The sequence below is a fragment of the Sander lucioperca genome, chromosome 18, assembly GCF_008315115.2.
Source record: "Sander lucioperca isolate FBNREF2018 chromosome 18, SLUC_FBN_1.2, whole genome shotgun sequence".
Taxonomy (NCBI): domain Eukaryota; kingdom Metazoa; phylum Chordata; class Actinopteri; order Perciformes; family Percidae; genus Sander; species Sander lucioperca.
The window spans coordinates 15,662,279-15,672,870 of NC_050190.1; the positions used below are offsets into that span (position 1 = coordinate 15,662,279).

General features: G+C 44.7%; 1 protein-coding gene across 4 annotated transcripts in view; it reads right to left on the minus strand.

Annotated features, from left to right (window-relative positions):
• LOC116035622 (AT-rich interactive domain-containing protein 1B-like) overlaps positions 1–3,167 on the minus strand; it is a 168,870-nt gene extending 165,703 nt beyond the window's left edge. For 3 of the 4 annotated variants that reach the window (XM_031278809.2, XM_031278807.2, XM_031278806.2), the window contains exon 1: positions 1,161–3,166. In XM_031278809.2, the coding sequence (XP_031134669.1) occupies positions 1,161–2,396 (1,236 nt within the window). In that variant the 5' untranslated portion in view covers positions 2,397–3,166. Of the gene's footprint in view, positions 1–1,160 lie in introns of all 4 variants that reach the window. The other variant, XM_031278808.2, reaches the window with a different exon arrangement.
• Positions 3,168–10,592: the final 7,425 nt, after the last annotated feature.

Below are 10,592 nucleotides of genomic sequence, written 5' to 3' on the forward strand. Positions count from 1 at the left end.
ATATAAATGCACAAACTATTTATTTTTTTTATAATCTATTAACATCACAAGATACATGTGTTGGACAATTTCTCTAAATAGCTTGAAATGAAACATTAATATCAAATAGAACAAACAAAAATTGAAGATTATAAGTCCACATGAATGACATTTCCCTTTTTTTCATTTTGAGCTGACATTGCAGTGTTTTTGTACATCTTTTCAGTGTGGAAACATTATGAGAATAATTATCTGGAGCAGCCTAAACCTTCATAAAACTTCAATTATTGCGTTGGACGGCCTCCAAGTCTGGAGTATTCCCATAAGATGTGAATGCAGCATCACTACAGCGCCATGGCCAAGGATCCCTGCAAGAATCCTCCTTTTTTTGTGCAGTCTGCCCAGCGGGACCACAGGGAGCCAATCAGGTGGCAGACTGGGTGTCAACTGCGAGCTGGGAGTACGGAAAGCTTTTAGCCAGTTTACCTCCACTATTCAAATTCCGAGCTGCATGGGAATAAACGAGGCGCGCAGAAGCGCTCCAGCTATAGATGCAAAGCGCACAGGAGAGGGAGAGACGGTCTTTGCACGGCCGCGGTGTGTCCGTTTGGTTTTCCAAACCAGTTACACAGGAAGAGATGAGAAATATCACAGAACGTTGGCGTTTATAAAATTCATTCATGTACATTTTCTATAGGAATATTTTTTACTTTGTTCGATTAGCGCCTCGAACACAACACGTCCTCTAAACAGGGCGTTTCGCAACGTGTCTGACACCACGTCGGCAAGAGGTGAATTTGCACAACATAAATGTTGCTTTTTAATCCCCCGATTATACATTAAAAAAATACGCAGAGTACACAAGAATATAAACTATAGAAATATGAGGATAGAAACACAGCATCTGATTTAGCCTATCAATTATTGTAGCCTCATTAATTAGCCAATAAATGAAGCCGTTTCTTTAGCAATAGCCTACATTTCTGCTATAAGGTTTTCTTCCCTTTTCCTGTCATGTTTAAACTCAGGTAGGTCTAATATTTAACGTTTACACAAGTCAGAGTTGCACATGTAATGGCCTTTCTTGTGCATAAAATCTCCTTGATAAAAAAATATATATATATATGTGGATTAACACCAGCGCTGATAAACCCAAGTTCACTGTAGTTTCCAAAACGTACCTGCGTCCTACCGAGGCCTTGCCCTCCGTTGCCTGAACTCATTGAATGAGGGTGGTTTCTTTGCTGCCCTGCCCAGCCGTGGGCCGTGGAGGCTCCGTACTGGGGCCCCACGTCTTTCCCCAGGCCCATGCCGGCTTGCTGCTGCGCCGTGGAGCCGCTGTAGTCTTGATATGCCCCACCATAGCCCCGCATCATGGGGCTTGGGGACGTCAGCAGTTGGTTGAGTGTCGGGGTGGCCCCTGAGGGATGCTGCTGCTGTGTTTGTCCTGGGAACCTCTGAAAGCCACCTGAAGCGGCTCCCAGGGGAGACTTGCCGTGGCTTGCTGAGGAGTTGCTGCCCATCATCATGTTCCCGGGTTGTCGGCATCCAGAGGGGCCCATCATTCCATAGGCCCCGCCGCCGTAACCCGCCCGGTACGCCGGGTACTGATTGTACTGGCTGTTGTGGTACCCTGCTTCGTGGGAGTTCTCCATGCTGTTATGTGCCGAGGAGTGCGTTATCCCCATCCCACTGCTTTGCTGCTGCTGTCCGCCATGTTGCTCAAAACAGGGCCTTGGACTGTAATAGTTGTTATTAAACTCAGAGTTGTTACTAGTTGGCCCCAAGTTAGAGTGTTCGTACCTGGTACCCATCATCCTCTCCGCGGGTTTACAGGTGAGGTCCCCCTCACCTTTTCCTGGCATGTGCTGCTGCTGCTGTGGCTCCCCCTGGCCCCCCAACAGGTTCTCTTTGCCACCGTGGTGTTGGTGATCCATACCCCTGTCCCCACGGGGCCCCTGGCCGTTGTTGTTGGCGGTGTTGTTACTTTGGATCTGTCGCTGCTGATGTGGCGCAAATTGGCCGAATTGCGGCGGCGGCTGCTGCGGCGGTTGAGACTGAGGGGGATCTCCGCTCCCCACACATTTCAGCTTGTGGTTCGCGGTCAAACCCGTCTCCATCGAGGAAGAGGTTGAATTAGTCGAAGCCGAGGCGGACGTGAGGTTATGTCCATCTTTGTCGTGGCCGTCCGAAGCGTTGCGAGTCGTGGAAGTTGAATGAACCATGTTGAGCTCGTTTCGGCGGTGATGATCTACATTATTCAGGGTCCCATCTCCGGCACCCAGCATCGGTCCAGTCCGCTGTACGGTCCCTCCTCCTCCAGATTTCCCCGAATTGAGCTCCGGACCCAAACCGCTGGATAATTTCTTATTTTTGTTATTAGTTCTAGTCGGAGCCGATGCAACTTGCGCAGCCATGGTCACTCCAACATCTCAGCACGCGCAGAGACAGCAAGCCCCGACCAGCCTTGCACACAGAGAGAAAAATACAAGAGGGAAGAAAAACACAAGCTGGGAGGAGAAAAATATATTCAGTGTAAAAGCAAGCTTTGTTCTAGCGCTGGTGTTGCTGTGGTGGTGGTGAAATGGTGCGTCAGTGAGGCTTCATGTTGAAAGTTCCTCTGCCAGGTTTAAACCAAACTTTTTTTCTTCCCCCCTCCGCCTCTCCTCCATCCCGGTTCTCGGTAATATGTAGCAGCGTCTCCCGGAGCCCTTGTGGCCCAGCATGGCATGAGAGAGAGCGGGCTCTACCAGCTTATCCACCTCCAGGGCTCCGTCGCGCCTCACATGGAAAATCCGGACTGGAGTAGCGAGCCATTACGCATGCTGCATTTTGATGTTTCGGTGTTTTACGATGCTTTGAAGGTTGATTTTACAATTAAAAAAAAGGACACATTGATGGTGGCAGTATTTTTACATGACCCACATTTCCTTATTGACATTATAATATCCAGATTCCTTTTAATAAGTGTACCTCAGACGGTCAAGGAACGACTCCCTCCACTGTGTACATATGATTTATAAAAACAAACAATAACCGAGAGAGATAGGGCAATTCCAATTTACGCACGGACATTGCTCCTTCGGTGCACATGGATCCTTCAAATAAACACAAAAGCAGATGTTAAGTTTGCCCGAGCGAGTTTCTCCGCAATTATCCAGATCTGTTTTTCCCTCTTCCCACCCTCTCTGTCCCTCGGCTCAAGCCAGTTCTCTGCAGCTCTGACAGGAGTCGGACACGCAACCACAAGCTGTGCGCAATAATGTTGCCATCGGAATAAGAATGTAATCACACTTTATAGCAGCTATAATGTTGTAATATCTGCACCACAGAGTTCGTCCCCTACGTGCTCCAATCACTTATTTTCAGCCTGAAAAGGAGTAATGTTCCCCTTCAACAAAGAACCAAAGCAATCGAGTAATAAGAGGGAAACTATGGAAATATCACAAACTATAAACTATATCATATTCTTCGAGACTATTCAGTGTGATAGCAGATACAAATTACCATTCAGTACGATTAGGTCACTATAAACTCACTGTAAGTCTCCATAGGAATGTAATATGAATATTATGAATATTAAAGCCATTCTTCATTAGGGTCGTATTTGAATAAAAGGCTACATTCTTTAATTTCCTTCATTGGATTTACTTTGTCAGAGAGGAGCCTGTCTGAAATTCTAATGATATATATATTCTAATGATATATATATATATATATATATATATATATATATATATATATATATATATATATATATATATATATAAATAAAGAAAAAGAAAATCAACACAGGCTGCAGTGTAGGACCACACAAAACCAAAGTCTACAAGATATGCTATCCCATCAGTGGTATTCAAAGATGAATGTAAAATAGTGCTTAGTAAAGAAGCTGGGGTGTCTGTTGGGACTTGAATGAGCAGAGGGTCTGCTTTGATGAGATCAGATGCATTTGATCAACAGAGGGAGTTGTGGATGAAAGAGGGGTGTGTGTGTGTGGGGGGGGGGGGGGGTGGCAAGAGAAGGATTTGGGGATGAGAGTTGAGCTGAGGATGGCCATGTTAATGATGATGACTTGTGGTGGCGGTGGGAACAAATGCGATGATGACAACGAAGATGATGACCATAGTAATGGTGATGACTAGGTAGTGATGAGCATATTTTTCTAACACCAAATTGTTGCTTCAGGTCACATGTTGGTGAAACAAGGAGGCACAATTTACTCTGCCTTATCTGATAATTCACTGTGAAGCCACGTCCATGACAATGGGAAGACCCCTGCTGGAAATACAGTGTTAGTACAAGTCAGAGCTTAAAAAAACTAAACACATCTTTAAAAAATACAAGCAGAAACACCTTGTGTTTCAGTAGGACAGCAATGAGTGAGAGGGTAGGACAGACTAACTGTGAAATATTTATTTAACTACTTGCGTAACACGATGAAAAAATAAAATCACATTGTTACAGCAAGAGTCTTAATCTCTCTTTTCCAAATGGAAGCTCACTCATATGAGAATAAAAGCGAGTGACATCCCCAGAAACCTCTCCCAGCCGTTTGCCTTTATGAGCCCATATGGCAGAGAATAAAAGCTATAACGTTGTTATGGTCCAAATACAAAGTCTCAATGGTGTTCACCATTCAGTATACTCAGGCCAAGCCTATAGCATCAACAAGACCAGATGGCTATTTATCTATAGGACAACCCGAGAAAACATCACGTTTCCACCCTCCGTGTATGCGAGTGTGTGAGAATAGAAAATGTGTAGGTGCTGTTGGTCTATGTATGTGTAGACAAAACAATATCTCCTTAAACAATCAAGAATTTCTTCACGTTAGGAATTCATCACTGATTATGTGCACCTTTTCTGATTAGAACAAGCCTCATCCACACCCTTCCTGCTCTCTGTACTTTGTGCACATGACGATTCTGGCTCCCATCAGTGTCCCAGATCAAAGCCTCAGCTCTGATCTCATCTAGAGCAACACTAAGGCTGACAGTGAGGGGACCTGGAGCATTAGCATATTCTATGATGGCGCCGGGCTTTTCAAGCCGTTGCCTCGGCTGCAGCTCTGGGTGTGTGCGCTGTGGCTTTGCAACTCTAAATTCCTCTCTCGCTCATTAAAAAAAGCCCACTGTTCTCCTATTAATTCGCAGACACACTGATCTGTTTGAATGGCGAGGATGAGGATGTGTGTGTGTGTGTGTGTGTGTGTGTGTGTGTGTGTGTGTGTGTGTGTGTGTGTGTGGGAGGAGGGAGGTGGAGGAGGGCAATGGCTCAGCGCATTTGCATTTATGTTTAATTTATAACCTTCAGGGGCCCCCTGATGCAGCAAGATTGAAACAATAACTCCAGACAAACACAGGGAAGAGAGGAGGAGGAGCCGGAGGAGGGTGGATGGAATTAAAAATATACAGATCTGGGATGGTATGTGCTTTGCATATGTGTGTGAGAGTCTGTGTGTGTGTGTGCGTTAGTAAGGATGTTGTTACTGCTTGTGCACCCATGTGCATGCATCTTTGTGAGTATTCATTTGTGCATCTGAATCAAGGTGTATCCGAAACTCATGCACACACATACACAGAGAGGGAGAGAAGCAGAGGTCTCCAATCCACGGGGGGATAAAATGCCACGGTGAGTGTCTGTCAGAAGGAGAGCTGAAGTCTGTTCCGGGGGAGTCTGCAGGGATCTCCCCCTAGCAGCACAGCACAGAACAGCACAGCAGACAGCAGCGGCAGCAGCACAAGCCTGGCCAAGCACAGAAAGTGGGTCAGCCTAAAACACACACATCACACACGTGCACACTCAGATACACTCACACACAGCTCAGACGGATGCAGCCATGGTGTCACACTGAGGATGTGTTTGAAAGAAAAAGAGAGAAAGAGCGTGCAAGGAGAGAATGCATTGATGATGGGTTTGTGTACTTGAGAGAGAGCATGGTAGTATATTTTGCATTAGTGATGTTCGGGGGGGGTGGAACTTGTTTAAGATGAGGAGTGGATGGCATAGAAGGAGGAGAAGGGGGGTGTAGCTGAGACAAAAAAGCCAGCCAGCCATTGTGAGCACACCCTATGGAAGTGCATCAAATTGATCCATAGTCTTTTCATTTCAGGCTTGGGTAAATAACAGCATTTGCATTGATCAGTCTGCAAAACCAGGCAACGATGGGCTTGGGAGCATGCAGTATATGCATGTCTGTGTGTGTGTGTGTGTGTGTGTGTGTGTGTGTGTGTGTGTGTTCATGTGGATGCTAACAAAACACATCTCTTATTCCTTTCTGCTCCTTGCGGAGTCGAGGGCCTCACCAGAGCCCTACAAACAGCTATGATGGATAAAATGTTTTCAACAACACTTGAGAAGAGTGGATGCTATTGTGTCCGCCTGTATACTGAAACACAGAATCACAGAATTCCCATGACGCCGCATGCTCTATTTATGTGTTATGAAAAAACATGACTCAAAAGAAAACAGAAAACAGCAATGCTCTACTTTCACTGTCAGCTATCATGTGAAGTGTGAGGAGCAGGAAGAGGATGAGAGTGAGATACAGAGGAGAGTAGCGGAGAGATTTTCTTCATCCACAGATCCTATCCTGGAGGTGACAGGGGACTGGGCTCTCAGGAACCTCCCCCACCTTCAACCTCCCCCCCCCACATCCCCTCTTCCCCCTCTGATGCCTGTCACTGCTCCTCTCCTTTCCTCCTTCCCTTCTCCTGGGTGGAGGAGTGTGTGAAGTGTCCCCCGAGAGGCACAGACTCAAAGACGGTATTTACAAGATCCACACTGAGCCCACTTTTAACTGCCTGTGAAGAACTTCGCCCGCCGCCTTTGATGTGCAAACCTAATGGGGAAGAGCTCGCCGGCAGTCATTGCATATGTTAGCGAGGCAACGTGAGCTAATCCGCTAGCATTGCAAGGTAGACTTCATGCTGCTTGTAGTAAGTGAACACTTCAAATGCTGTATAGCTTTGGTGCATTGCTGCCCTTGGAAAAGTCCCTATTGGCATTAGAAGCTAACGCAATGCATCAACTTTACAGCAATTTAGTAGCACCAGCAGCAAAAGACGAGCACTTTGTTTATTTCACAGTAGACTTGGCATATGCATGAGTTGATATAGATGCCCGTTAATGTGATCATCAAGACAATAGTCAAAACTCCATACGACGTTCAAAGTGTGAAACCAATGACATGATTATTTATCCAGTTTACAGTTAGTATATCAGCAAATCCTACACCAATTCTTTACTGGGTTTTTCTTTCTTTAAAGTGGTATAATAAATCAGAGAGCTTTTTGATTCCCATGCCACTTAACATTTCTACCCAGATGGGATGACTAACATCAACAAAGGAATCAGCAGAGCGAGCTCTCCCACATCGAAAAACCCGCTACAGCCTGCAAGTCTGTTTAAAGCAGTTTTGCTTTTGTTCTGCTTTCTGGCATAAGTGGTCTTGAGGAAAGTGAAGTGATGCATCAGAGCGCCCCCTGCCTTCTGTCAATTAAAAGGTCAAAGGTCAGATCTGGGGACCCATTTGCACAGTTCACACACACACACACACACACACACACACACACACACACACACACACACACACACACACACACACACACACACACACACACACACACACACACACACACACACACACAGGTAAAACACTGATGCTCCATCCAAGTTAGTTTTATCTTTAACAACAGCATAGAGAAGGAAGGCTTTCATAAAAAAAAAAGAAGCATTTGGAACGATTCTGAATTAGGCTAATTAGGTTTGTGTTTTGCTTGTTGTTCAGGAGGCATGATCAAAGTGATATTTCACCAATTTGTGTCAGCTCCGGAGGAGAGGAGGAAGAGTTTGGAGAATGCTGCCTATTAATCTCCACAGGTTCAGCGTGCTGTGCGTTAGGGACGGTAATCAAAACAAAAGAATTATGAATAATGAAAAGTGTTGATCAGAAATGAAACATAACAATAGTTGTGTTTTATTAGTGGCTTATTAGTAACAGGATTTGACTGTGGTTTTTTTTTCCTGTTTTCCAGCTCTTTAAGGAGGGGGGGGGGTCCTTCAATCTCAATGCATACTCAATCCTCCCTGCTCAGCCTGAGTGGAAGAAAAAAAAAATCAAAGGGATGTGGATGGCTTGACCCAGGAGCTCAGAGTCTGAGAGCAACTGGCTGTTTTGATCTTATCTAATATTTATGAATAACTTCCTTGATATTTCCTTCGCTCCATGAAGCCGTCCGCTTTTACAGTGTTACACAATGATGTCTTAGAGGGGCGATGATGGAGATCAAACGGGGACTGGGCTCAGAATACAGAGCTCTCTCTCTCTCTGTAGCCTGGGAGGAAACTCAGCAGCAAGCTATCTAACGCTGTGTGATTGAAATACAAGCTCCACTAGGCTGCAGCGTGCGTTGTGATGATATTTGTATTTGCGTCTCTGTCAAAGGAATATGAGCACAGAAAGGGAAAACACTGTCACCGTTTGAGCATACAGACGTGTGCGTCTGTGTTTCTGCTTGTGATTGCATCCTATGAATCTTTGCCTGTGTAAATGTTTTCTGGAATGGAGATTATTCAACAGCCTGCCTATCCATGGCTTTCCCAGAGCCACTCGCCAAAGAACCATTCAAGGTTGTTTGGATCAGTAAATGGCCTCTGATGCTTTTCACTATCTCTCTTCAAAAAAGTCAAGTGTTCTCAACGTGTTATTTGCCCAAAGTGGCCCTGTTCCAATGCTCTATTGTTAGCCTAATGGAGGCTAGACGACACTAAGACTCTAATTATGGACACCAACGATCAGCCCCGATAATATTGCAAGCAAAGTGGGTAATTTGTGGCTGTTGTGTTGAAGGGTTGAGGGGAGGCGAAGAAAAGCGCGGGTTGAGGAGGAGATGAAGGGAGGTGGGGAAGTTGTTTTCTTGTGTCATCGCCCCGTCGTCCGTCACCCTAATCATTCCCCCAGAGCAGAGAGCCAAGATGTGGGCACAGCAGGAGAATATTAATGGACTGAGTGACATTATGGTTCACACCCATTCAAAAGGAATGTTTTATTACATTATGGGCCATCAACAGGTGATTTCTCACCACTCACTAGACTTCATCGAAGTATACTCCTGTTTCATAAAGTGCCTGCACGGCACAGCTCAAGTGCCTCTTCGTCTTATTTAATACAGATATTACACATACAGTTGACTCGTGCTTATAGATCAATGGCTTGTTTGTCACTATGCTTGCTGCATAGCTTTCCTCATATCTACCTGAAAGATCACCAATAAAAATTGATTGAGAGTCAAGATTTGATTAAATGGATTTTTGCATACAAATCCAAAAGGGTGACGCAATAACAAGTCATCTCTGCATCATAGCACTTTCTGGTAACCTAATTCCCACAACAATAGCTACTGTGAAAGGTTGGACAAAGCTTGGCCTTTAGCTTAAGTGCAGCCTGAGGTAAACAGCCTATCGCGATCAATACAGTGCAGTGGCAGAATTGGCAAGACAGACACCAAAGCAACTCAGCAGGCCTGTGCCTATTCTGTCAACACCCAAAATCAAAGCCCCTCTCCCTTGAGTGATCTGTCCAAACAATTAAAATGGAACGTCTTTGTACCATCACACTTAACATGTCAGACAGAGAAATGAAAGGAGCCCCGTGTATTGGAGCTGCATGCCGTGACGTCTCCTGTGACAAGCCCCATGGAGAGAGCGGCACGCCACAGGAATGACGGCACTGTTCAAATTTTAAATATGTTTTGACACAAAATCAAAAAGTTGCTCACCATTATTGGGGAGAGATTCCCCGTTTTCTGTGTGATCACTTATTAGAGCCGAAGAAATACTGACACCTAAATATTCTCTTTGACATTTTTTTTTTTTTTTAGCAGATCTGGGAATCTTTTCACATTGTGAGATATCATTTCATAGTAAGATTGAAGCTCTGATCTCTCCACATCTGAGGCTCATGAAAAGCCACCAGTGATCAATGAGGATTCCTGCGTGAGTTGCTGGGTTTTTATCTGCCTCACATTCTCCCTTCTGGTGTCCAAAGATAGGTTTGCTGCTGTTCCTTTTCTGTTCATAGTAGTATAGAAGATTTGACAGCTTTGCTGTTGCAGCTCTGACGAACAAATGTTGGGCTACTTCCAACAATCCTGAAAATACACTGAACTAGAATAACCAGGATTTGTCTGTCTGTTTGAAAGCTGATTGGCTTGATGAATTTGATCACCAAAGCATACTGATTGGACAAGAACTAATCAGCTGACCAATCCCATCAATCAAAATAGCTGCCTTCTGACATCTTTTTGTCATATCACAATGCCGTTGTGTGGAGAATAATACATTTTCCTTTCACATTAATAAGCTTGAGTGGCTTTAAACATAATGGAAAGCAAGACTATTCCATGGGCTTTCACTGTACTCTATACATAATCCTGAAGATGAAATTCCTAATCTTCTACCAAACAGGGGAGAGGTTTTTTTAAAGCAAGACCCCAATTATGCCCAGCCACAAATTAGCATGTTTAATGCAGCAAATGTTTTAATAAAGAATAAAAGCAAGGCAGCAGAAAACAAAAGCCAACTGGGTAATAAGATTATCTCTGCCAGGC